The sequence below is a fragment of the Chrysemys picta genome, chromosome 23 (genome assembly GCF_011386835.1).
Source record: "Chrysemys picta bellii isolate R12L10 chromosome 23, ASM1138683v2, whole genome shotgun sequence".
In the NCBI taxonomy this organism is placed as follows: Eukaryota; Metazoa; Chordata; order Testudines; family Emydidae; genus Chrysemys; species Chrysemys picta.
In genome coordinates, this window is record NC_088813.1 from 3,294,610 (window position 1) to 3,322,474 (window position 27,865).

At 55.2% G+C, this 27,865-nt stretch overlaps 1 protein-coding gene across 1 annotated transcript in view; it reads left to right on the forward strand.

The window, feature by feature from the left end:
- The first annotated feature begins 2,575 nt into the window (after positions 1 to 2,575).
- Positions 2,576 to 27,865, forward strand: part of FOXO6 (forkhead box O6) — a 95,576-nt gene continuing 70,286 nt past the window's right edge. Inside the window, exon 1 of the mRNA XM_005286247.5 lies at positions 2,576 to 6,350. Within this exon, the coding sequence (XP_005286304.2) occupies positions 5,496 to 6,350 (855 nt within the window). The 5' untranslated portion in view covers positions 2,576 to 5,495. The remainder of the gene's footprint in view (positions 6,351 to 27,865) is intronic.

Below are 27,865 nucleotides of genomic sequence, written 5' to 3' on the forward strand. Positions count from 1 at the left end.
TTGGATCCGGGCCCCTGGGAGCACATGCTCAGCTGATGATACAGGAAAGGAGCTGGAAGGAGCTGCATCCAGCTTCTTCTTGGGCTGGGGGAGGAAGCAATGGGGAAATAAATGTACCTCCCCCACAATCCCCAAAGATAAACCATGCACACTGTCATGCACACTGGTGAAAATGAGTAGAAACCCCATTGAAGGCAATGGAGTTTTTGAGACTAAAATCAGGCCTCCCCAGCATTGCAACTCTTGCAATGTTTGTCTTAAAGTCTCAGCTCCATGACTACCTGAGACTCTCAGCTTCCATCTGAAAGACAAGTACGTTTCCAGCTCTTCTGGTTGCAGAGAAAAACTTGAAAACTTGACCCAGTGTGACCTATTGGCTCCAGAACCAGAAAGCAAATAAACAGACCCCAAATGTATTAATTTTTAAGCCAATCTCTTCATTTTGAGGATCTGACCAATGATTTTTGAATGCTCATGATTTCTGAATGGCTGCATTTGGATGCCACAAGAAGCCAGACTGACCAGAATATCTTAGTATTTGGGGTTACATGCAGTGGTGTTTAGTCGTGTTGGTCCCAGGATATTAGAGCGATAAGGCAGGTGGGATACTTTATTTTATTTGGGGTTATGTTACTCAGGGCTTATCTACACTTTAAATGCTACAGCAAAAGAGCTGCACCGCTGTAGCAAGCACTTTGGTTTAGACACTGTCTACCCCGACAGGAGGTGTTCTCCCATCAGCATAGGCAATCCACATCCCGGGAAGGTAGTAGGTGGACGGAAGAATTCTTCCATTGACCTAGCGCTGCCTATGCTGGGGTTAGGTCTGCTTAACTATGCTGCTCAGGAGGGGTGGATTTTTCATACCCCTGTGTGATAGTTAAGCTGTTTTAATTTTCTAATGTAGACCAGGCCTCACAGACACTTCTCATTTATGCAGCCAAAATAATAAGATCAAAACTTCCCAGGAGCTCCGTCGGAACTGAAAAATGCATTTAGCCACGTATTGTCCTGCCCTAGAAGCATTACGTAATCAGTCGTGTGACCCTACAAAAATACAAGCCCAGATGAGAGAGGCATCGAAGCTGCACGATTTGAATCCAGATCTGGGTTCCACCACCCCAGGGCATTCAGGTCTGGGGGTTTAGTTCAGCCCATTATAAAAATATGGGGTTGTTTACACAATGTGGCTCTGAGGCCAGGTTTCAAACATGCCCAAAGTTCAGGGGTGTTTCCTTTGGGCTGATCTCTAATACAGACACAAATGCTGGGCAGTACTCTGAGCTGAGGTATAAACAGACAGCTTACAAATTCCACATGCTGTTAAACAAACGTAGGATCATTCCCTCAGCAATTCAAAGTGGAGGGAGCAGATATTGTGTAGGGGGCTCTGAGGGGTAGAACCAGTAACAGAGACGAAGGGAAAATTTATGTTGAATATCAAGAAACCTTCTTAACACTGCAGTGCACTAGGTGGAATCGTCTGCCGGACGGAAGTGGTGGAAACTCCATTGTTTGGGCCATTTAAAACTAGGTTGGACAGGTTTCAAAGTAGCAGCCGTGTTAGTCTGTATCCGCAAAAAGAACAGGAGTACTTGTGGCACCTTAGAGACTAACAAATTTATTAGAGCATAAGCTTTCGTGGACTACAGCCCACTTCTTCGGATGTTGGACAGTGTCATGAGGAATATGCTCCAGAAATCGATCCTGCCCTGGTCCCTGGAGGCATGGATCTCTGTCTGCCTAAAGGACTTTTCAGTCTCTAGTTCTAAGATTCTGAGAGAGAAAACATTTAATTTTACATTTCAGACAACAAAAAATATCACAAGCGATTATTCTTATAATAATAATTTATAATGAGCATCTGTGTAATAATAACATCGAGCTCTTACAGAGCACTTTCATTGGCAGGTCCCAGTATAGAGGGTCTTTCATCCCAGAAGATGCTACGGCACATTACAAACTACGCTCGTTCAGCTGCAGTGAAATGCAGCCACCTGCTGCATGGCCAGGCCTTTCGGCTAAGGGCGCTGAGCTAGCCTCATGGGTACAGGAAAAAGGCAAACAATTGATTTGATGCTGGTGTGCCAGAGGTTGGTCCTGGCAGGTACCACCAGGATTGGAGACCTCCTGGACTACAACCGGGGGGACTGGGTGGAACCCAGGGTGGGGGTCGGGGGGTTGACCAGAACATAGTTCTCCACCCCTCGCACCCCACAGCACATATTCCAGGAGGTGAGAGCAGCTTTATCACCAGCCTCTTGGGCCTTCCTTGAGCGGGTCCTGCAGGAGGGTGCTCCCTGCCCGCCCCTCAGCCCTGGCCCTCCGGACCTTGTAAGTGGGCCCCACAAGCCCCGGCTGCCCCCTCTACATAACCTGATCTGGCTGCGTGACATGCAGCCAGTCCATTTTCAAACTGTGCCTAGGAAACAGCTGTACATGCTCATGCGCCACACCTTTCAATTCCTCACCCTTGTATCCTGCCCAGACACCAAGCGGCGGGATGTACTACCATCTGTGGAGGTGAGGAACCCTGGTGGGTCAGCCTGTACTCCACCTTGATCCCACGGCCCTCTGGGGATATTAGTTGGCAGTTCCTTCACAGAACCATGAGGATGGGCGGAGGGATAGCTCAGTGGTTTGAGCATTAGCCTGCTAAACCCAAGGTTGTGAGTTAAACTCTTGAGGGGCCCATTTAGGGAACTGGGGTAAAAATCTGTTGGGGGCTTTGAGCAGTGGGTTGGACTAGATGACCTCCTGAGGTCCCTTCCAACCCTGATATTCTATGGGAGTGTACTTGGCACAGTTCACCCCATTCCCTGACACTTGCCCCTTCTGTGGTGTGAGGAGACCGTGGCACACATCTATCTTGAGTGCATCAGGCTACAACCCCTTTTCTGACTCCTTCAGAACCTTCTCCTTAGATTCTGATTGCACTTTTCCACACACTTCCTGATTTACACAGACAATATCAATGGCCCCATGAAGTCGCAAGACCTCCTCCTGGCACTGACCAAGGTGGCCATCCACCATACCAGCAGGAGGTTGTAGGATGGGGAGGTGCTCTGCCACTGTGGGACCTATTTCTGCTCCTCTCAGATTGTGTATCTTGGCAGAGCTCCTCCATTGGCTCCCTGGATGCTTTCGAGGAGCAGTGGGCACTGTCTGGGGTTCTCTGCTTGGTGTCACCCTCTGGCTCCCTGCTTTTGACCCTATAACCCTCACTCCTGTTCCTGCTTTGTCATTTGTTGTCCCGCAACTTTATTTGAACCCTGGGTCTAGTGACTCCTCCCCTTAGGCTGGGTGAGGGGCCTCCTGAGGCGGACGGGCCCTCCTGGAAATTCAGTAGGTACAAGCAGCGGATCATGTCTCATGTAGCTTGGCCAGTCTGTCCTATCTAGGGATTGCCACTGTGCCTGTCACGTGCACCCAGGTACCCACCAATTGACCCCTCACCCTCATGACCCCCTTTGGACAGGGCTCTGAGCCTGCTGTGGGCCTCTGGGGGTCTGTACGCACAGGCAGGGCCTGAGCTAAACTCCACCTCCCGCTGACCCCAGCTGGTTCAGGGGCTGAGCTCTGTGTGCTGGGGATGGTGGGGCTCTTGTGTGTGGGCGGGACTGTGTGTACCTGGGGGAGAAGGTGGGGCTCTCAGATGTGGGGGGGCTTTGTGTGTGGGGCGGGGGGGGGCTGTCAAATATGGGCGGGACTGTGTGTGCCTGAGGGAGGGCGGGGCTCTCAGATGTGGGGAGGCTTTGTGGGGGGGGCAGGGGGGCTCTCGAATATGGACAGGACTGTGTGTGGCTCTGCACAATGTCGGGGCCCTTGGCGCAGGGAAGGGGGGGCTTGTGGGGGCGGTGCTATATGTTCGTTGGGAAACGTGGCTTTTCGGTGAGTGGGCGGAGCTTTGTATATATGGGCGGAGCTTAATGACAAGTGGGCAGGGTTTGTGTGTGGGCGGGGTCTGTGGAGCGCAGGGCTCGGGGGTTATGTGAGGGGCGTGACTCTGTAGTCAGTAGGCGGGAGACTATGGGGGCAGGATCTAACGCGAAGGGGCGGGACACTGGGCGGGACCGTAGCGGAAGGGAGTGGCGGTGGCTGTGGCCTCGTTCTGACTGGCTCCGAAACTCCGTTGCCCTGGGTTACTCACCGATACAGCTGGTAGCCTGACGTCATTGGTGGGCGGAAACCCTTTGCGAGCGAGGCTTGTCTGCCCGCCCCGTTAGGAGGCTTCCCATCGGCCCAATGGGAAAGCGCGATGGGCCGGGCCTGTGCTGCGTTCTTCCAATGAGAAGGGGGCGGTCGGTTCGGGCCGCTGTAACGGGGGGGCAGCAGCACGCGCCCTCTGGCCCACTGAGGCCTGCCCGGGGGAGCCCAGGCAGCCGCGGGGGGCGGGGAGCTGGACGTTGGAGAGGGGCAGTTGGTGCTGGGGTGGCATGGGGAGGGGGATGGGGTAGTTGTGTGTGGGGGGGTGGGGCAATTGTGGGGGGAAGGGGGCAGGTGCTTGGCGTGGGGGGTGGGGCAGTTGTGGGGGGGGGCAGGCGGTTGGCGTGGGGGGTGGGGCAGTGGGGGGGAAGGGGGCAGGTGCTTGGCGTGGGGGGTGGAGCAATTGGGGGGGGGAAGGGGGCAGGCGGTTGGCGTGGGGGGTGGGGCAGTGGGGGGGGCAGGGGAAGTTGTGGGGGGCGGGGTCGCTGCTGGAGGTGGGAGTCGCCCGCCCCGCCCCGCTCCGGCGCTAGCCCTGGGGAGGGGCCGAGGCGGGCGGGGACAGCCCGGCCGCTGGCCCCGCCCCGCGCCCCGCCCCTCCCGGAGGTGCCGCCGGCTGCGGTGGCGGGCGCTGCTGGTGCGTTGGCGGCGCGGGGCACGGCGCAGAGGACAGGGGCAGCCGCCGCCTCAGCATGGTGCCGTCCAGCCCGGTCCCGGGAGAGAGGCGGCGTCAGCCCAGGGCGGCGGCAGCGGGGCAGGCGCAGCGCGGAGCGGGGGCCCGCGGCGCCGGCAGGTGCTAGGTGCGGGACGTGTGCCCGCCCGAGCCGCGCTGTCTGGCCGCTCTCGGGTTCGGCTGCGGTGGATGCCACTTTTGCACAGACGGCGAAGCAGGCGGCGGGATCCGCCAGTCCCGGGCCGGGAGCCGGCCGCTGCCAGGTGCGTGCGGCCGTGAGCATGTCCGCCTCGGCTCCGCCGCCCTGCCACCCACCTGCCGGGGAGCGCCCAGCCCAGCCGTAAGGAGGGGGCAGCCCTGCCTGCCGCCGGAGCCCTGCCCTCCCAGCCCCCGATGACCTGATCTCGCCTCCTCTCCGTGTTCCCGAGGGGGCCGGCGTGAGAGAGCCGGGCTCAGCGCGCCACAGGCTGCCAGGGTACTTGCCCAGGTGACCAGCTGGGATCCCCGCACTTGCCCGCAGCCTGCCCGGGAGGGCTCCTCTCCCGCACGCCGCCCGGGCTCCGGAACATCTGTTGCTGACTGAACAGCCTCCCCCCGCTTCCCAGCCTGGCCCCGATGGATGCAGCCGCCCTCTCCAGCCCCCGCCAGCCATGCCCTTCTGGCTGAGCCCCCCGGCACTGGGGCCGTTCCTTACGGGGGAGCTCCGCGCCCGTCCCTGCCTCGGGAGCCCCCATCGCGCAGCCCCCCATCTGAGCTCTCGCGTTACACTGCTGCTGGCTGCCATGGGGCTGGGGCCATCTGCCTCCTAGGTGTCGGCGCTCGGCTTCGGACTGCTGTGCCTCCTCTCCCCGCTGCCGGGGCCTCTTCTCCCCTCCCCGCTGCACTCCAGGGTCGACCCCGGGGGTTGCCGTCCTCTCCCGCCCCCTGCCTCTGCCGTGAGCGCTCGTCCCGGTCCGCTCCCCGCCGTCTCTCCCGCTCCCCGGCCGTGCGGAAACCTGCCGTGACTCCGCGGGGGAGGCGGAGCGGGGGGAACATGGAAGAGAAGCGGCAGGCGCATCAGGTTGAAATCGACCCGGATTTTGAACCCCAGAGCCGGCCCCGTTCCTGCACCTGGCCGCTGCCTCACCCCGACTTCCCCGGGGAGGAGGAGGACGGAGGCGCGGCGGCAGCCGGTGGCTCCCGAGCCCCCGCGGCCGGCGGAGCGGCAGAGGGCTCGGAGAACACGGGAGCCGTGGCGGATCGCAAAGCCGCTTCGGCGCTGCCTTCGCTGGGGGCGGATGTTGGACAGCTCCGCAAGGCGAAAAACTCGCGGCGCAATGCCTGGGGCAACCTGTCCTACGCGGATCTCATCACCAAGGCCATCGAGAGCTCCCCGGAGAAGCGGCTCACCTTGTCCCAGATCTACGACTGGATGGTCAGATACGTCCCCTACTTTAAGGATAAAGGAGACAGCAACAGCTCTGCCGGCTGGAAGGTACGTACAGCCCCCGCCTGGGGCCAGAGCTGTGCCCGCGCCTCCCTGCCCGCAGGCGCCAGCCAAGTTTAATTTAAATCCATGTGTGCGACCAGGGAGGCTGTGTTGAATTAATCTGTGTGGTCAGGGGCTGCGCCTGCAGCTGCCTATTTCCATGCAGGGATCGGACAAGTTTCTCTGTCTGTGCCATCAGAAAAACCTGTTCGGTCCCTGCTTGTGACCAGAGTTTCATTAAGGCGACACATGTGATGTGGGGGCCATATCGGTGCATGTGTGGCTAGGGGACTAGGGGACAGGCAGCTTGATTTCTCTGTGTGATCAGAGCTCTCGTTTTCATCTAGAGCCGGTGTTGGAGAAATTTCTTATCTACATTTGTGCATCTGCATATAGGGGAGCAGCAAGTTTTCCCAGTTTCTCTAGCGTGAGAAAAGAGAAAAGGTTCTTGTTGCCTTGTGTGTGTTAGCAGGGAGATCCCTACCGGGTTAACTTGGCCACAGCAGCTCCCATTCACCCATTCTGAATGGCCTGGAGGAGGGGTCATTCTGGCCCTGAGTTCTTGCTGCCCTTGTGTTATAACTGCCCATGCACCTGCCCATCTGGAAAGGACCCTGGGCAGCAGAAGCAGGGAGGTGCTTGTGTGTGCATGACTCTGTCTCCTGTTGGTGTGAATTGAAACCTGATTCAAATGAATGACACCAGAGACTTGCCCCTTCCCTCCCTTTTTTCCATGTGGTTATGTTATAAATCTTTGTTCTTGGGTTGCATTTTAGAGGAAGGAGTCTGAGAACAAGGTCTGGGAGAGAGGGGAGAAATCCATGTCTACTTTATCACATGAGAAGTGACTGGCTCACCTCTGTCAGATGCTGGCAGGGCTAGTGGCCAGCAGAGCTGGAATTAGACATGTGACAGCGGTCTTGGCTCCGGGTCTGTCAGGATAAAAATTGGTGCTGTGCTAGAAGCCGTCTTTGCCTGCCATATGTGAGCATTAGAGCATTATTAATTACAGCGCTGCCAATCCCCAGCGCTGTGTGTGTGGGGGGGGTTACATGGACAATCGGGATTTGCCCAGCAGCATAATGTGCTTCTGTTGCGTGATCAGTAAGGTGAGATCAGGGGAGTCCTGTCCTACAGTCGTAGAGCTAAATATGCCTGCTTTGCCCAGAGCGGCTGTAGCATTGCTAAGTGTCTGACGACAGCGAGGCAGAAGGCTCTTCACAAACAGGTGTGCTCCGTAGAAATGGCTTTGTGAGGCGCCTTTCACTGTACATGTAGAGAGCAGGGTTTAAGTCTTGCAGCGCTGTGAGAGGGAGCAGGCACTGAGGTCTTTCCCCGCAGAAGGTGCTGTGCTTCCCTTCCCTCATGTGCGCGCACACAACCCTCTGGTCTCTGGATTTGGTTTCATTGGCAGCACTCCAAGCAGTTGCCTTTGGTTTGTTAAATATTTCTGTCAGCAACCATCGATCCCCTCTTACTGTGTTTTCCTGTGGAGCTGTGTTACGCTGACACTCCTGGAGCCAAGCGGTGGGGGGAGAGGCTGTGCTGAGCTCAGTCGCACCTGCCGGCTGAGGTGTTGTCTGTCACAATACCCTGCCCAGTAGGAAAGGGCACTTACACAATGACGGGCACTTGGAGACACACCTCGTGTTAGCAACACTTGGCAGAGCGGAGAGATTGCCTTGTGTCTAGATGGTGTCAGTAAACTAGTAGGTGGTTTCGCTTTACCCCTCCCCTAAACCCTGTCACCTCCAGTGTGATTATGGATAACAAGCAGTGTGTTCATTAATACCAGGGCTGCTGTGGGAGATGGGCCAAACTCTGTCCTGGCATTAGCAAACCCAGCTCCCATTGGGGTCAGGAGGAGTTGGGCCCATTTCTGTCCTTGCTGAGCCTACCCCCACCTCCTCCTAATAACTTGTAGGCTGGGCTGCTCTGGCTCCGGGGGATGTCATAGAATATCAGGGTTGGAAGGGACCTCAGGAGGTCATCTAGTCCAACCCCCTGCTCAAAGCAGGACCAATCCCCAACTAAATCATCCCAGCCAGGGCTTTGTCAAGCCGGGCCTTAAAAACCTCCAAGGAAGGAGACTCCACCACCTCCCTAGGGAACCCATTCCAGTGCTTCATCGCCCTCCTAGTGAAAAAGTGTTTCCTAATATCCAACCTAGACCTCCCCCACTGCAACTTGAGACCATTGAGCCATGTCCCTGGCTGCTCTGAGACCTTTGTGAAGAACTAACTCCAGTAGCTCAGGTGTGCAGATATCCTGGTGGTCACTTATATTAGCATAGTCCCTGAGGTCCCCACTGAGAACAGGCTCCATTGTGCTAGGGGTTGTGTAGATGGGCTCTGCCCCGTAAAGCTTATGCTTTATGTAGCCGTGACAGACAAAAGAAGGATTGTTATCCCCACTCTTCAGATGGTGGAACAGAGAGAGGCAGTGACTTGCTCACACTGACACATGGAATGTGTAGCAGAGCCAGGAATCAAACTTAGATCTCCTGAGTCCCAGTCCAGTGCTTTAACCTTAAGCCCATCCTGATGGAGAAGGAGCCTAAATAGAACAGAGGAGAATGAGACTGTTTTACAGATATGTGCCCAGGAGAAGCTTCCACTGTAAAGGAGAAAATTGTAGGGTGATGAGTATGTGGGGAACTCTGACCAAAGAGCACATGAAATCAGTGCTTAGGGACTGGTGGCAGACACACCCACTGAAGTATCAAGGGAATTCCCAGTGAAGGGCCAGAGACAGCACAAGGTGGCTGGGGAAATGTGTCCCATACTGGAAAGGTGTCTGAGTGGTAGTCATTAGAGAGCCACAAAACTCCATCACTGGAGGATGTGAGCGCTGGGCTTCCTTGGGGAACTGAAATGTTATTGGGTGCTCCTAGGCAGCTGCCATGTTCCACCCCAGAGGTGGTTGCATTTCAGTAATGGATAAAGAGATTCCCTTCCTATCCCTTTGTCAGCTCTCTGGGATGTTTGTGTTATTTAACAAGTGTAAAAAATGCTGTATGATCTCCAGATGTACAGGCTCCTGGAAGGATAAAGGATTCTTCTTCTTGCTATGGTGGGAGGGTGGGAGCAGTAGTGAGGAGTTGTCAAGTTTGCAAACGATGAGCTCGCTAGAAGGAGACTGAGAGGGTTGAAGGTTGTGTCTCTAGTCGCATGGTGCTGGCACTGATGTGGCATATGGGAGGTGGAAATTGCCCATGAGCGGAAGCTTTTATCCCAGCTGGTAAGAGCGCTGGCCGAGGGTGGTGTGTGGGCTGAGAGCCAGGTTTGGAGCGGGGCACAAAGCCTTTCCTTGGAACATGCTAGCACCAGGGGTTGAGCTGCCTACAGCTTGCAAGCAGGAGGAACGACCAAAGGGGGTCCCTGTGGGACGTGGGAGGATTCAGACCAGCACAGTGGGGCACTGCGCAAACCACTAGGGTGGAGCTGGTAACAGGTTTGGGCTTGCAATCGTGCAAACGTCGGGATGAGCAGCGATTTTGGCCTTGCAGCAGTAAGGGCTTGAATGTGACTCTTGCTTTTGCAGCCCAACCTTGGACAGGGTGAGGACTAAGGGGCTTCCTGTCTGGAGAGCAGGTGTCAGAATCGGGAACCATCCCCAGCATTCCCTCCAATGTACCTCGCTGTCTGTACGTCACGGCCCCCTGCAGCCCACGGCTAAGAGGCCAGACAACTTCGTAGCATGATGGGCTGGTGCTCTCTAAAGCATCCACTAGGGAGCACTTGTGCATGATGCAGCTTGCTCTGCTGCTTCCGTTCCCCACCCAGAGACGGGAGAGCATCTCCTTATCTGCCCTTTGGGGCAGGGAGGGTCTCCCCTACCTTCTGGAGAGGTATACCCACATACCCTCACAGCGCCGCGTGCACCTTCTAGCAGCATGTGGAGCCAGTGAGCAAAGACCCTGTTGTGTTGCTGCCAGCCCCGAGGGAATCACTGATTTAATCAAGCGTTTGCATGAAAGGGGCTTCATCTGGAGCATGGCCTCCTTGTGGGAGCATGTTCTCCCTGGGGAATGACACCCTGAGACAGGCATGCAATCTGGGAAAGAGTGACTCACCTGGCCAGATGTGGCTGCTGGACACCCCCTCCCCCCACACTGCCCCCCCCCCCGTTTGAGGTGGATGCTATAGCCACAGAGATGAGGGGGGGAATAACCCCAGCAAGGAGCCAGTGGAACCCACAATGCTGCAGCGAAGCGGGGAGCATGGTTGGAGCCAGGATGGGGTCTAGAGCCCCAGCACCTGCCTTGAGGGAGAAGAGAGGATGGTTCACTCGGAGAGCCGAAGTTCTGGGGCCTCTCCCAGCTCTGCTCTGAGGAGCATAGGGCAGGCCTGTGGACTCCTGCTCAGGACAGGCAGGAACAAAGGATCCATCATGTGCTCAGCCATTTTTGGGCATTAGTGGGCCGTTTGTCTGGGCAGACCTATCCGCCCTGCTTGGCAAAGGGATCCCAGGCAGCCGGGTGCGTTCCATGACCCAGAGGATTTGGTAAAGGGATTGGGGGTGAGTGCCGTTTGACCTGTCCCTGTAGGTGGCAGATAGTTCCCGCCATGGCTCGTGGCGTTTCTGTGCCTTTTGCCCGGGCTGAGAGCAGGAGGGTTTGTCTGCAGTGTGGCACAGCTGCAGTAAGTAACGACTCATCTGCAGCCTCGTGGTGACATTCAGACCGTGTCTGACACCTCCCACACAAGAACAGCTGTCGGCAAGCCGCCTGCCCAGTTCCTCGTGTTGCAGTTAGCGGGAAGGCCCCATAGTGAGCACGAATGCAGCAGAACACCTGACAGCAGCATTCCCTGGTGCACGTGGCCCTTTGAATTTGGGAAGAGCAGGGTTTCCAATACCCCCCCGAGCCAGGAGCCCTGGGAGGGTACATGGCTCTCTCCCTGTCTGTATCCGGGCACTCTGGACCCACATTCCCTGCCTGTGCTTGCTGTTGGGGGGGCTGTAGCAGCCCCTGTGTGCTTTGGATCAATGTGCTAAATACCCCTTTGGTCTCCTTGTCCTTCTCGTGGTGGTTGCTGAACCTCTTGGTCCTGTGCTCCCGCAGTGAGCCCTGCATGCACCGGGGGAGACCGCTTTCTCCTTTTCTCCAGCAGCCGAAGAAGCAAGGCTGCTATGGAGCTGTGCTAAGCCAGGCCACTGGGCTCTCTTGGCCGGGGTCAATGAGTCCTGCGTGTCCAGCAGCAGCCACACCTGAACTGGGGGTCGGAGGGTGTTGGTTTGTGATCCTGTGACGTGCCAGTGTGCCAAGGGTTCAATGGCAGACCTGCTGTCTCCCATGCAGCACCCCATGTAGCGTGTCAGAGAGCCTGGCCTGCTCGGAGCTGGCACAGCGTTTCTTTCCACCCTCTCCCTGAAATAAAGACCGGTTCTGCTCCTTTAATCTGCGGCTGCGAGCGGGGGCTGGGAAGGAGCTGGTGAAAGGCTGAAGCACACCCCCCACAGTGCCAGCCTCTGTCTGCACCCTGTTTCCCAGGCCTTGCCCCGGACACTGTCCTGTCAGGTCCCTAACCCGAGCCTGCAGCACAGCTGCCTTCCTCCCCCTCCTGCCCCAGCAGAGCCAAGCCTGGCTCCCCGGGAATGCCCTCCCCTCGACACACAGCCCCCTCCACCGTGCTAATGGGGCTACGCTCCCCTGAATGCCCCGTCTCCTGGCACCAGTGCTGGCGGCGGGCGCACCTGGAGTAGCGGCCAGACAAGCGTGCAGTGATGAGCTGTTCCTGCTTATTGCAGAGGCTGCTCTTCCCCCTCCTGCCCCAAGCCTGGGAGAGGCATCCTGGCTCTAAAGCGTTTCATTACCGACAGCAGTGTGGGACGGGGGTCTCAGATAACAGGGCTTTGCCTTTAATTAGCTCCCTGTGCAAGTGTCATGATCCCTGTGCATTGCCCTGAACAAGGGCGAGGCTGCTGAGAAAGGGGTAACTCTAGCCTCATTTCCTGGGTGACTTGCCCCAGGCTGCGCGGTGCTAGAACTGGGAGTTAAATCCTGACTCCTGACCTTCTCTGCCCACTTGACACCCTGAGCCAGGAATAGAAGTGCAGGGCTCCTGCTCTAACCACTAGACTGGGCTTCCTTTCAGAGCCAAAAACCGAACCAGGAGCTCCAGCTTTAACCCCTTTTGGAGCTGGGAACAGAGCACAGCAGTCCTGACGCCTACCCTGCTCTAACCACTAGACATGCAGCATTTCTCCTCCCCACCACCACACAGAGCCATGCCTGGAGCTCGGCAGAGCTATTGTTCGGAAGGGGGCTCTCCAGGATTTGAATACGTCTTTCAGGGCTAACCTGCTGCGTATGGCGACTAAAGGGAAGGTGGGTGTCTTTGGGAATCTCTCCTGCATGCACGCTGCTCTTTGGTCGACCTTCGGGCATTCTTTAGCATTCACTGCCGTTTCCTCCTGCCCCAGATCTGGGCCTGATACACACCTGTGCACAGCCTTCCCCTGCGCAAGATGATCGTTTCAGTGTCCTTGGGCTCTGGCTGAGTGGACTTTGCCTCTGCAATGAGAGAGTGCAAGCCCAGTGCACAGGGATCTGAGTTCAGCTGGTCGGTCTGGGAGCCTGCGGGGGAGATGAGACTGCTCAGAAGCCGTGTTCTGCCCCTGCCCGAGCCTAAGGGCGGGAAGAGCTGCTCGAGCAGCCAAATAATGAGAGCACATTTCCTCTCACCTCCTGGGAGCCCCTTTCATCCAGTGTCTCACACAGCACTTTGCAATCATTAACATCCCCTCCTATGGAGTGGGTGGCAGTAGCCCTGCCTCACATTTGGGGAAACTGAGGCATAGTATTTAAATGACTTGCTCACAGTCAGAGTTTGGAATGGGACAGAGGAGTCTTGGCTCCTCGTCTCCATTGTATTCAGCCCGCTAGGCTGTGCTGCTTCCAGGGGTTAAAAGGGAGCTCTGCCCTGGAGTCCCGCTCAGGGGCATGTCCTGGGGACCCCCAGTGTGTGATGTGAGTGGCAGCACCCCCCCTGTGCAGTTATGCCAGGCACGTGTGCCGGAAACTGCTGCTTTTTCCCAGTGCGGGGCAGCCAGGGCCTCTGACTGACAGTTCTGCTTAATTAGGGAGTTATTTTATCAATTCCAAAGCGCTTGAAGTTTTCTGCTCCAGCTCACGCTTTCCACTTGTTAATGGGAAACCAACACCCTCCGTCAAAAGGCAGCAGCTCTGATTCTAAGTTTGACGTCCAAAATATAACACTCAAGCAATCAGAGCTACATCAAGCAGCCATCCACCAGCTGACAGTGCCGACTGCCTTCCTTTCTGAGCCCTCCCTGTCCCATGGTGCACTTTGCCCTCAGCCGAACAGCACTGCAGCCGTAGGCAAGTGGGTGGCTTGCATAGGGGCAGGGACAATTGCGTGGGACATTTCAGCTTGGGCTGAGTAAAGTGTGGCCCCTCCTACCCCGCTGCAGGGCAAGAGCGAGGTGAGTAATGCAGTGGGCCTTATAATGTGATGGATGCATTTCTAGAACACAGCGCCCCCTCCCAGGAGGGTGGAGGAATGACGGGTAGCAGCCCACTGCCGCCCATTCTCTGCTCCTCCCAGCGCAAAGCACCAAGAGCTGGCGCAGCGTGGAGAGAAGGAGCCCTTCGCTTCTCTGCTTGCTTTGAAATCTCCATGCACCCACACCTGCCAGGAGGGTGTTTTGGGGGCTTGGGCCGCATGCCATTATCCCGGGTGATTTTAAACCTGTTTAGTTAAACTGCTGTAACCTCCTATGCAGCTGCTTTTATGTGGGTATAACTTAGATCTGTCAGGAAGTGATTAAGCCCTTGGAGGTCTGCATGGGGGTTAGCAAAAGGGCTGAAAATTGCACATTGGGAGCAGCTATCTCCTGTAGGCAGGCAGGGTCTGCACCGCTGAGAGGCTGGAATGAGGGGCGGAATGGCTGAAGTGAGAGGTGGGGCAGGGAGTGAGGGGGTTAATGGAGAGCTGTTGAGCCTGGGGTGCCTGTCCCTGGGCAGCCCTCATGAGTCCAAATACTCTCTTCATCTGGCCCCCTCCCTGGGGAAACGCCCTTGCCTCTCTTGGGCCCATGCTGCAACCCCCGGGCCATCCACCAGGCTCCAGGTTGTTTCAACTTCCCATTAGCCCCTGTGCAGCTGAGAGCAAAGTTACTTTTGCTCCTGGGCAGCCGGTTCAGCAGCAACGGCTGGCCACTGAGAGTCCCCGTGCCTCCCTTACTCTGCTCTCCTTCCTCTCCATATGTGGAGATCATTTCCCAGGGCTGCAGGACGTTAGCGAGTGCCAGGGTTTGTATCATTTTTTGGTGGTGCTCAGAACATCCATAGGACAGACTGGGGCAACCGCCCCAGACCCTGTGCTTTGGGGGCCCCGTGCTTCCGGGGGATGCAGGGTCCAGGGTGGCCTAGGAGGTTAGCAGGGGACGTGGTGCTGGCAGTAGTGAACGACCCAGCCCCAGCCCACCCTGCCAGCTCCCAGTGTCGCTCAGGGGAGGGGGCAGAAGCTGGAAAGAGGCAGGGTGGAGGCTTGGGGAAGAGGTGGAATGGGGGCGGGGAGGGATTGGGGCGTGGCGGGCTGGGACTGGGTCGCTTGCTGCTGCTGGCACCAGGACCCCCACTACCCCCCCCGGCGTCCCCATGAAGCGCGGTTGCCCCAGTCTGTCCTATGGATGTTCTGAGCACCCTAGTCGCATCCCTTGGCCATCCCTCAGAGCTGTGTGTTGGTGACAATGCCTCTCGAAGTGCGGGGAGGGATGGAGCCAGCTCTTCCTGAACCCTGGGGTCTAGCTGTGTGTGGGGGAGCCCATTAGCGGGGGCAGGACAGCTGGGGTATGAGCACAAGAAATCCTCGCTGGCAGGGCTCCCCTCCTCCCCACAGCGCGTCTCTGGGCTCGCGGGGAGGTTTTCAGCCGTTTTCCCCTCTGAGTTGCTTCTCATGCAGCGCTAACTGCTGAAGTAACACAAACCTGCTAAATGGTCCAGCTTTATGATAACATAAAAATGATACTACAGCAGTGAGTGGGGCTTTATTAACCCCCAGGGAGAGGCTCCAAATGAACAGCTTGCTCTGCTCTGAGCTCGCTTTTTCCTTTATTTTTAATAACCACTGGAATATAAACTACACTTCAGCTGCTGGGGACTAGAAGGAGCACTTCCAGGAGGTCGCTCTCCAGCAGTCTGCTGCCGCCTCTCCCCCGCTGTCTCTCCTCCTCGCCCGCTGCAGCCTGACACTGGGAGGCAAGTGCCAGATTCCTGGGCTGGGAAATGCATTTCCTGGCATTTGGAATTTTACTTAAAAGGCCTTGTAAATATTTTGGCTGGACTCTGATCAGTTCAGGCTCAGCACGGTGGCTGCTCTGACGCAGAAGGGCCCAGGTCATTAAAGGTGCTGAGGTACTAGGAACGGGCCCCAGGATCTGCTCTGTGCTGCCGCCCTTTGGAGAGTGATTTCCCAGTGGCGCTCCCTGCTGGGAATGGTGTCTGTGCACCCTGCCTACTGCTCTAGGGCCACATTCTCAGTTGGTGTAAATCACCATCAGTCCATTGAAGCTCATGGGGCTACATCATTTTACTCCAGCCAAGGATCTGGCCTCTAGTTTTAGATATCCTCAGTGGGGGCAGGGAGGGGAGCAAGAGGGAAACCAGGAAAAAGCAGGGTCCCCCATCCTCCCTCCACACACAATGAGGGTGGTGTGCTTAGACCACTGGACTGCCTTCTGTCTCAGCGGTGCTCTTGTGCGTCATCTGCCCCAGCAAAGAGCCTCACAGACAGACAGTGTCCCATCCCCTGAGTGATTCGCAGCACATTCTCACGGAGCAGGATGGTCCATCTCCTGGCAGGCCAGTGGTGATGGCAGAAAGGCAAGGAGCGTGGATTCCTTCGGAATAGGTGGGGCACATACCTTAGGAAGCAACAGATCCTCCCTCCCCTACTGCCTGTGGAAGGGTGGGCTGCTCTGTTCTCCCAGTACCCATCAAAGGTCAGCTTTTAGGAGCCACCCCCGTTTACCTCTTACATCACTTGCACCTCTCCCCCAGTTCTGGTATTCTTTTATTCGAAGTGGAGCTGGTACTGCCACCTTTAATTAAGTTTGCCCTTTCCATTATCAGACCCTGTTTTCAGTTTCTTATAACTTTACCAAGCATTAGCCGTTTGGGCTGAAGCTTTCCACTCTGGGTGGCTGCCTCAGGCTGAATGTTTTGGAAAGTTTCAGCGAAAACGGTTCAGCTGCTCTCCAGAATGAAAGGAGGGAAAATGTGTCGTTTTGCTGACGTTAAAAAAACTCATCTGTTTCTATAGAAGTGCTAGTGCCTCGTGCTTTATACCCAGGACGTGGAGTTTATCAGGGGGCTGAGCCTAGTGGCAGGGATGTGTCTTTTACTGTTCTCATGGAAAAAACACCCACAGTTATACACTTATAAAGGCAATCACAGTTTGCACATGCTCAGTAGAGACTTGTTAGAACTTGGCAGCTAAATTCTCTGTAGCTTCCTCCTGCACTCGGCATGCTGCAGGCCAGCTGCAGTGGCTGAACAGGACTTCCCCTGCAATTGCTTCTCCCAGCTGTTGGGGACTGATGCGACTCTGGGCGCGAGAAATGAGGGTAGGGAGAGGTGTCCTCTGTGCTCTTCGTGCTGTCCTGCTGTCTCTGGGGCAAGGTGGGGGAGGACGCTAGGCTAGGCTGTGTGATGACTGCGGAGGGAGGGAATATGAGCTGGGCTGGGGGCAGAGGGAGTCAGTTGGGAGAAGCAGCCTGGGTGGAGTTTGGGACTGGGAGCCAGTGGGGAAAAACTAAGAACAGACAAGGCCCTAGGTTGGAGGGAGACTAGGACTGGATAGGGGAAAAGCCTGGGACTAGGATGGGGAGACAGGATATTGGCCAGGGTGGAAGGGGTCAGACATGGAGACACCAGCAGCAGAAGGGTCTGTGGCCAGTAGAGCAGAGGTCTGCACAGTGGATTTCCTGCTGACCCATGATGTCAGTATGATGCCATGTGATGGAATTGGGGGGTGCTGCCTTTCCAACCCTGCTGCTGTGCCCCCCAGGGCAGCACCCTGTCAGGAAGTAGTTGTTGCCCACACAGCTGTGTTTATTTCCCCCTCTCTGTCGGCAGTGGGCTGTCCTGTCCCTGCTCACATTACTTTTAATTAGCCAGACGCTTCCTGTCCGCTCCTCTCTCCTGCTGAAGGTGCCTGGCTAGTGCGAGGTGAAAGGCACTTTGGGTTACAGAAGGACACTTGGAACAGGTTACCCGCTTGCTGCTGAAGCTCATTTTGGACGGCATCTGTTCATTATTATGTGTTGGCTTGGCCGCTTGCCAGCAAGGCAAGCCGAAAGCCCGACACAGACATTGCTTTCACCCGGCAGAGGAGAGAGGCTGCTCTCCTTGTCTCTGCCTCACCCCGGGAAGGGGAAACACAGGCGCTCACTGTAGAAGCAGTTGGGATCAGGGCTCCATGGTGCTGGCGCTATGCAGTCACAGAGGAAGGCATGGGCACCCTCCCCTTGCAAACAGGGAGAGCCCAGCTTCCCAGAGCAGGGAACAGCAGCAGCTAATGCCTCCCCACAAGCCCTTGCTGAGGTAGGGGAAACTGAGGCACAGAGCAGCAAAGCCCACATTTAGCTGAGGGGGGAATAGACCCCAGGAGTGTTGGCTCCTTGCTCTAACTCCCCAGGTGGGTTAATGTCTGGCAGGGAGAGCTGAGTTCTTGCAGTCCTCTGTCTCACACACTCCATTGCCTGAGCACCCACCACGCCAGCCTGTCTTCCTGTTCTCATCCCCAGCATCAGCCTCTCTCTGGTTCTGGAGAGCTGCATCCCGTGCTGCTGGCTGGAAGCCTCATCATACGCCTCTGTCCTTGCACTCCTCCCGGCTGTGTGCTGGGATCAAGGAGAGCTTTCCTAGCGTGGAACCTGACAAGGCTGAGGAGTCGAGGGAATGGACCAGCCCTGCTCCCGGGTTGAGTACTTGGCTCTGCGTCTGCTGCTCACTGCCTCCGGTGTGTTGTTATAGCAGGACAGCCTGGAGATGTGGCTCATCTCACTGCTCCCCCAGACCCTGCATGTTCCCCGCAGCCCTGCCCGGGAAGTGGTTGGGAGGCCTCCGGGAGCCAGCACAGTAGTGGTTATTGTGCAGCACTTGGGGATGATGGCAGGGTCCCTGTTTTCCTTTGGTGTGGGGAGAAGGGCAGGGGAGTCACTGCCCCTTGGCCCTAGGTGGCACTGGGCTGGGAACGCCAAGATCTGGGTGTGTCCCACTGCTGATGTGGATCCGAGAGCAGGGGAGGCCAGAACATGTGTATTCAGCAATGAGGGAGCTGCTCGGTGTCAGGGCTGAGTGGCAAAGCAAGCAATGGCGAGACGCCTGTGCCAGGCCAAACCCAGGCCTGGTCTCAGCGGCCCCAGCCCCCGGGAGCACTCACCCCCACCCCCAGTGCCGCACGCACACACTCACAGGAGAGGGGCAATATCACTTCTGCTATCACAACTAGGTGCTTTTTCCAGGGCCCATCACCACGCTCTCTGGGCATTCAGCACAGATCTGGTTACAACACATCAGTGTGACACACATTCAGTACAAAGTAAATACACCCCACGTGATTGTGCCTTCCTCACGCTCACTAGTGCAGCCTCCTGTGCACACACATTGTCATACCTGCACACACGAATGTGCACACACTCACCTATGTGCACTTTGCTCACACACACTTGGACATACCCTCTAGCACTCCCATGTGCACACACAACACTAATACCCTCATTAGTACACACAAGTACACACATTACACACTGAAATGCCCATGCGTACACAAGCACATATTACACATTCCCCACATGTTCACATGCCCACATGAGCACCCCCAACACACAACATACACACCACCATCTGTGTGCGCACACACATACACCCAGTATATTCACCCTGTGTGCTCACGACTGCCACATATACATGCTCACCCCTCCCCTTTGTGCATTTACACACCCACCCACTGTCTATCTGTAGAATTGCTTAGTGGGTGTGCACAGAAGATACTGGTAAATATGTGACAGTCAAACTGGGTGAATAACTCAGGAGTCTGGCCCTTAACCAAACCTCCGCCTGGGCTGACCCCACCCTCCTCTGCCCCTCACCCTTTCTTTGGCGGGTTGGAGGGGAGAGTTCCCCATCTCTTCAGGGGGCTGAGAAAGGAAGAAGGTAGAGCTGTGGGTATCAAAGGGGCTGGAGCTCAGGGGTGCTTTTGAAGAACATGCTGTGTCTCGGGGAGCTCGGGGGAGGCCGAGACAGAGAAGCTGAGCAGACACCTTTGATTTGCTCAGAAAAAAAGGGTTCTTAGAAGCCGCCTGCCACCTGGCGCGATGCCAGCGATTGAGACGCGCCGAAGCAGACATGCCAAGCTGTAATTGCAGACAGACTCGTTCAAAGAGACGAGACGTTTATTTTTAACTTGTGTTAAGGTAATGCGCTGATCTCCAGACTGCAGGTTCAAAAGTTCACTGCCCCCAGCCCCCCCACCCAACCCCCAGCATTCCCTGGGTTTGGTCTTGCAGTGTTCCTTTGCCCCAACGCCCTCGCGGGCAGAGCGGCTCATCTGGCATTTCTCTAGACACCCCGTTCCTCTTCTGAGCAGCCTTTGTTGTCTCCCAGGGAGTCTGGCTCCTTTCATGTGGGGCGGGAGGAGCAGGCCCTCCGGGAACTGAACTCCAGGGAGGAGCCTCGGACCCCCAGGGTCGGGAGGAGATGGGAGCATGTGAGGCTTGCCCCGCAGAGTGGGGCCTGCAGCTGTGGTCAGCGCTGCTCCTGGCCGGACAGTCCCGGCATGGAGGGTGCTAAGGAGCCATTCGAGCTCAGAGTTCTCGTGGTTTATTAGCAGACCGAAGGGGTGGGGGTTGTTGGGAGCTGGGCTTGAGCAAGTCGGGGGGATGCGGGCCGGTGTGCAGGGCGTGTGACCGGGAGCCAGGAACTTGACACTGACCCCAGGGTGACCTAATGCAATTCCCTTGCCCTCTCTCCACCCTGAGGGGGACAATGCTCCTTGCACAGGCCTGCACCTCTGGGCAGATTGTCTCTCTCCGGGGAGGCAGGTAGCTAGGCCCCCACCTGGGCTCATTCGTTCCCTCACGTCTGACACTGACTTTTATCCAAGGGCAGCTGGCCGTTCAGCCTCCTGCTCTCACCTGACTTCAGGGGCCCAACTCGAGTTGCCTTCAGTGTGGCCCACAGCTTTCCCCGCCTCGGCCTGCACGCCACACCCAGTCTTTCACGCTGACAGTCCTGGGCTGCCGGCCATTCCCCCACCCCACCATTAGCAATAACCCGGCTGGGGTGGCTGAGAATGAGGAATAGCTGAGTTAGGGGAGCTTTCCCCTCTGCCCGCCAGCAGGCCTATTCAGCTGAAGCCGCAGAGCCCCATAACATGTCCATCTTAGAATGGCTGCGTACCAGGGTGCCCCAGAGAGCAGGCCAGAGAACCAGACCTCAGCCTCCAGGAGATTCCCACTGTTCAGGGTGCTCTCCCCACCCTTTTTCCCCCTGTCTGGTGGGGAGAAAGAACCTTAATCCCAGAAAATCTCAGCTTCTGAGTGCAGAGAGTGATGCCTGGTCATCATCATCCCAGTGCACTTTATGGCTGTGCCCTCTTCAGTGTGCTGCAGCAGGGAGCTGCAATCTCCATTGAGGACCTGCTCGGGCAGTGCTTGTGCAATATGGAAATGCAGCCACCTCTGGGGGGCAGGGCAGCAGACAGCAGGTTTCACAACAGTGGGAGAGCGACAGGGAGTTTGGGGAACCCAGCTCCTATAAAAAGTGCTCTCGTATCTTAAAGGCACAAAAGCTCACCCCCAAAGACCCCACATGGTCAAGTGCACGGAGCTCGGGTTATTAATATCCAAGTGATGAGGGCTGAGCTAACCTTGCTAGGAGTTGAACCAGTGGCTCTAGGCATTATAAGCCTGACGCTTATTTAGACCCTGCTACACTTGGGTTGTTCAGCCAGTTTGAAGATTTGATGTGCTGAGCCCTCAAGCGCCTCTTGGAATACTATGGAGCTGTTGGCTCATGCAGTGGATCAACGACCATATTGTCCCATTACAAAGATTTAGGCCCAGTACAAATTGTGTGCACACACAAATGCAACCACAGTGTACATAAATGCAGTGCGATTGCAGAATCTGCATATGCAGAGATGGCCAGTTAGACATCATCTGTGTGCTCTCTTCCCAGTTATGTGTGCAACTGGAGTGGACTAGCAGCTTGTGCGCATTCTGTGTGTGCTGAGGCAATTCTGAAAACCTGGCTCAGAATATTTTCACTTTTTATTTTAAGTTAAAATACATAAAGCTCATCACTGTCTGGACATGAGAGTGGCTCATTTCTAGGCCAATTTCTTTGGTCTCTCTCAAATTAACCACCGCTATGGAGACAGAGATGTAATCAAAGGCATTATTAAGTGGCTAAATAGTTGACCAATCAGTGCCAAGAACAGGAATGTGATAATGAGGCTCTGTCAGGTCTGTCTCCAGCCCCAAGAACATCTGATAAAATATTCTGAAAGAAAGCTGGAGCAGAAATGCTTTATGATGCACTGGCTTTAAACCTGCAATAATAATAATTAGTAAACTATAATCCTTCCCTCTTTATTAGCCTCCTATCCAAGGATCTCGAAACATTTGACAAACATGAGTTAATTACACCTCACAACAATCCTGAGATGTAGGGGGAGTGTCTGTCTGTCCGTCTATTCTCTGCTCCTTGGTTGGTCATTGTCAGCAGTATCTTGGATGTTCTCCAGACTCAGGAATAGGGTGACCAGACAGCAAGTGTGAAAAATCGGGACAGGTGGTGTGTGTGTGTGTGGGGGGGTAATAGAAACCTATATAAGAAAAAGACCCAAAAATCGGGACTGTCCCTATAAAATCGGGACATCTGGTCACCCTACTCAGGAAGCAGGGTTCTCCTTAGTTTTGTTGAGGTGTCTTTTCTTCAGGTGGTCCTGATCCTCAGGGTGAGTATGATGTGCGGACAACATGGCTGATTTGCCTGGTGTGGGTGGCGTAGTTATTCCCTTTGAAATGTGCCAGTCACTCTTGTTTGGATTCTACTTCTCTCCCCCTTGAAGGGGAGGGAGCCATTTGGCACTCCTGCCAGGGCATTCCTTCCGTTGCCATTTCCTGGTGCATCACACTCGTGTAACTACTTTGGGGTTAATTGCCTTCAACTCAAGAAGCTTGTTAGACGTTAGCACTAAGGGCTGTGAGCCTCTGCTTCCAAGTTGCTGCATCTGGTGACCCTAATGGAGCCTTGTGAGGTGTGCTGCCATGTTCTCATCATGCTGAACAGGGAGCCCTTGAATCTGCCCAATTTTTTTATCAAGGTCTTTGCTTTTTGCATCAACTTTCCTGCTGACCTACTTGAATGTGTACAGTAGGCCATGGTGTGGTGTGCTTGAGTTGATAAAGCAAAGGGAAGCGCCAGGATGATTCACGGGTGAATTGTGGACCATTATCTGTTATTAGCTCATCTAGGATCTAGGTGAGCAAACCATGATTTACAGTAAGGTGTTACTGTGATTAGGGCGATGATTTGTTTATGGTAGCACCCACAATGTGCTAGGCGCTTCCACACTGGCAAGAAGGCCTGGTCCCTGCCCTGGGGAGCTCACAACCTGTGATTAAAACTGTACAAGTATTAGTATATTGTTACTCGATGTGTTGTGCAACAGTGCAATGTAAATTGAGAAAATGTCATAGGAATCCACTAATAAGAAGTCACATTCCCCATTTAATTCAAAGAGACCTGCATCAGCCTGGGAACATCAGGAAACATGGCTCTACAATGAACCACATAGCAATGTGTGAAAGTGGTCACGAAGAGCCTTCTTTTCAAAAGTGCTGAGCACCCATAACTCTGGTTGGAAGTCAGTGGGAGCTGGTGCTACTCACCTGATTAGGCCTTGAGTGATATATGTACAGAATAGCTGCTCATTCAGTGGCTTCTCTCCTGTGCTGTAAAATCACACTGCATGAGGTCTGAAATGCTGAGCACAGTCCAGGTGCTTACCTGTGTACTGAGAACAGAACCTGAGAGATGCTATTCTAGCCAGGTATCAGTGCTGCCATCCAAGATAAGGCAGCCAAAGAAATCAACAATTGATACAGGAAGGAGAAAGCAAAAGAACCACTGAAACCGACTTTGTATTTAAGACCTACCTGTACTAAGTGTCCAGTTTTTGCTGGGCCCTTGGATGGCTGCCTAATGCAGGCTCCTTTAGTGTGTGTGTGCGTGTGTTTTAACAGTAATCCCTGCAGTTCTGTATTTAGATATCAACCTGCATGTTTCAGTGCATAAACTAAATGCCAAAGGGGAGAGGAGCCCCCCCACACACGGACAGTGCCGCTCAATGCTAGGTGGCTTATAATAGGGGAGTTTTGCCCTCTCATTAAAGTATCATTGGACACCATCAGCTGTTGGAAGCGGGTTGGTTGCATGGTCTGATGTTGTACAGCAAGTCTTATGATCCTAAAGACTAAGCAAAAACAGCTGCATGTGGCAGCTTAACAAATAGGACTTGGTTGGGTTGGGGTCTCCAGGTGAGAGGAGCATCTTTGCCTCTTTAGCCCCTTCATACTCTGTACCTGGCGTGCGGTGTACGTGGAGAGCTGCAGAGAGGCGATGGACAAGCTTGTTCTGGAGTGACAGGCTGATAAGCCCCCCAACCTCTCCCCCCCTTTTTTTTTTTTTAGACTGTCAAACCTATGTCTGTCCCAGGGCTGTGAGACAGCGTTTTATTGCTGCATGCTTGATGGCTGCTCCCGGTTCCTCTGCTGCTGTGATTTATCTCTGCACTTTGCACTGATTGGATTAGAAGTTTAAATGCTAAGAGTGCATAACAATATATTTTTCTTATTAATATTAAAAAATCATTATTGGATTTTTTATAGTTCTGTTTTGAATTGAATCCCCATGTTTGATTTATTCTCTCTCCTAGAGTAGAATTTAATGCTAATAGGGACAATCATTGCTTTGTTTTGAGGCTTTGACTGTTTGGAAAACTTTCACTGCAAAGGGAAATTACAGCATTATTAAGAGCCCATTAAAAAGGGTTTGTCCATTGCCGGCTGATACCTGCAAGCTGGAGAGAAAACAAAAAAGTAAAGACAAAGAGCCTGTTGTGCAAGGCTCTCTCCCTGTGCCCTTCCCGGGGTGTCACATAATTATCATGGCAATTATTATAATCAACTCTATTATGTTACAGGTATTAATTGCAGGTCCCACTGGTGAAATTTCCTATGGGACGCCAGGCTAATAATGTGTGTAAATCACGGTGGAGCATGATTTTATGTTAATCAGTAAAAGGAGAGATTGTGTGTCTTTGTGGTTTGTTTTTATTAAGTGAAGCCTTGTCCTCACTGAGAAAAAAGGTAGTTTCTTGTCTCGGGTGAACTAGCGCCCATGAGCTATCCTGAGCGAAAAGCCCAGCGAAAGCCAGGTGCTTTGGTTTTACCAGGAGGTAAAAAAGGCAAACTCAGCCCAGGTGCTGGCCTGGCCTGGCCTGGCCTAGCTACTGTGCGCCAAAATGGATGTGTCTGGTCTGCGCTGTGTTTTTACCTCCGGACAGCTCACGTGCATTGCAGTGAGGTGAACTTTTCAGCGGTGTAGGCAAAGCTGAGACCCACCGAAAGGGGCCTCAGGCGCAAACCATATGTCTGCTGTTAAAATGCTATTCTAGGATGACCAGATGTCCCGATTTTATAGGGACAGTCCCGATTATTGGGTCTTTTTCTTATATAGGCTCCTATTACCCCCCGTCCCGATTTTTCACACTTGCTGTCTGTCACCCTATGCTATTCCCATGCTGCCAATGTGGGCCCCGAGGCTGCAGCTGGATCTACTCTGGCAGACCCTTGTGTGGGGCTGCCCACATCGATCCAATTGCAGGATTGAGACCAGCCCCAGGGAGTATTACAGAGGGAGAGATTTATTTCTTTGCTTTCTATCGCATCGGCTCTCGGGCTCCTTCTGCATCGTACTGCATTTGGACAGCGCGAGCAGGCTGGCTGGGGCTGTAGACCGCCTGGTTGTCCTACTGCTGAGGCTGAATTCACAGCACGGCAGAGGGGAAGGCTCAGCCAAGCAGAACTCTGCTGTCACAGATTTTTTTTTTAAAGCCGTTTCTCTTTAGATTGCGGTTGGTGTGAACTTTTTTTAAACAAATTCTAAAATTGAAGTCTAGACCCCTTGCTCCGTGTGTGTTATCTGAATTACAGGAGCCCCTGTAGGCTCCTCTTTGTGGTCTGTGTTTGTACAGTGCCTAGCACAGTGGGTCCTTGTCTATGACTGGGGCTTCCGGCAATAAATAATAACAGGCCCCAGCTGAGATCGGAGCTCCATTTCACTGGGCACTGCACAGCTCCATGGGAACAGACTGAGGAGCTTAGAGGCAAAATAGATCAGATCGAGGTTGGGAGGTGGAGATGAGGCTCAGAGAAGTGACTTACCCAGGGTCCCACAGCAAATTGGTAGCAGAGCCAGGAACAGATCCAAGGACTCTGAACCATGGTGCCGCTCCAGTGAAGCCAGCTTTGGAGGACCATATGGAGATGTGGAGAGAGCTGGCGTGGCCCTTTCGGATAAGAAGCCAGGCTATCCGCGACTGGCGAAAGGGATTGGGTTGCCAACTTTGAAACCAAACAGCCTTGTCCTTCCCTGAGGGCCCCCCCGCCTTCTCTGAGGCCCCACCTCCCTCCCTTTGTCACTCACTCTCCCCCACTCTCGCTCACTTGCTCATTTTCACTGGGCTGCGGGAGGTGGGCTCTATCTGGGGCTGTGGGCTCTGGGCTGGGACCGGGGATGAGGGTTGGGAGTGCAGGAGGGGGCTCCAGGGTGGGGCATGGTGTTGGGGTGTGGGAGGGGGTGTGGGCTCTAGCTGGGGGTGTGGACTTTGGGGTGGGGCCGGGAATGAGGAGTTTGGGGTGCAGGAGGGGGCTTCAGGCTGGGGGATGGGACTAAGGGGTTTGGAGTGTGGGAGGGGGCTCAGGGCAAGGGGCTGGATGCGGGAGGGCGTATGGGGTGCGAGCTCCAGGAGGGAGTTTGGGTATGGGAGGGGGCTCAGGGCTGGGGCAGGAGGTTGGGGTGCAGGGAGGGGGTGAGCGGTGGGGGGTCCTGGCGGCGCTTACCTCAGGAGGCTCCTGGAAATGGCTGGCATGTCTGTCTGGCTCCTAGGCCCGCAGATCCCGCAGGTACCGCCCCCACAGCTCCCATTGGCTGCAGTTCCCGGCCAATGGGAACTGCAGAGCTGGTGCTCGGGGCAGGGGCAGTGCGTGAAGCCCCCTAGGAGCTGGAGGGATGTGCCTGCTTCCGGAACCCGGGTGGAGCTGGGTAGGGAGCCTGCCTTAGCCCCACTGCGCCGCTGACTGGACTTTTAACAGCCTGGTCAGCGGTGCTGACCGTAGCCGCCAGGGTCCCTTTTCGACCGGGCGTTCCAGTCAAAAACCAGATGCCTGGCAACCCTAGAAAGGGAGCTGTGTTCTCTGTGCAGCCAGCCCCTCCCAGACGTGCTTCCAAGCCAGCTGATTCAGGGAGTGAAGGGCAGGCCTCAGGAAGGTCAGAGGTCACATTTGGTTTGGAGAAGCATCCAAAAGTTTGGTCTGCATAGGGGCAGCTTTATTTGAATGATCCCTCCTGGCTGTGCCAAGGGCTGGGGACAAGAGGAGTAGATTACTCCACAGCTTCTCCTGCCATCTCATGGCCTGTTGGCCTGCTCCAGCCCGCCCAGTGGAACATGCTGGTTTGGGACCGTGCTGAGCCGGTGTTCAGCTCAAAGTGTGGGTGTGACTGAGCCCAGGCCAAGTCTGAGTCTTTCCAAACCGACGACTGCAGCCCTCAACCCATGAACTCTTGTATCAAAATGTTATTCCTTTGCAGTTCGGGTGGCCAGCTCTGTCCCCACTAATCCCAGCAGGCGGGCGGGGCGCTGCATCTCCTCTGAGGGCTGAGTGGGGTGACTCCTGCGTGGCTGCCCGTGGCTTTATGCCCCACTGCCACTGCAGTAAGGGCGCGGGGGGACATCAGTGCTGGGTCTCCAAGGCGGAGGTTTGGCACAGGCTGTGGTGTGATTGAGTGGGTGGCCTTTGGGGAGCTAGGACCCTTCCAGGGGCAAGTGGAGTGAGCCTGTGTCTCCTGCTGAGCGCCAGGCTGCCTTCCAGCTCCCCAAGGCACCGTCTGACTGTTTCTTCATGCTGCTTCCAAAGGACATGGGGCAAGAAGGTTCCCTCTAGCTCTCCTGGGCTCCAGGGGCTCCTAGCAAGCTGTAGCATTCGTATGACTGAAATATGGCTGGGGCATCTTTTGAACTCAGCTAATTCATTCTCTCACTCCTCGAGCTGGGCTCTCCCTGAAACCAGAGGGAAGGGATAGAGGGGAGAGGGACGCTGCTCTTTTTCCAGCACTGCTGGGCAGCCGTTACTTTGTGATCATAGAATCATAGAATCTCAGGGTTGGAAGGGACCTCAGGAGGTATCTAGTCCAACCCCTG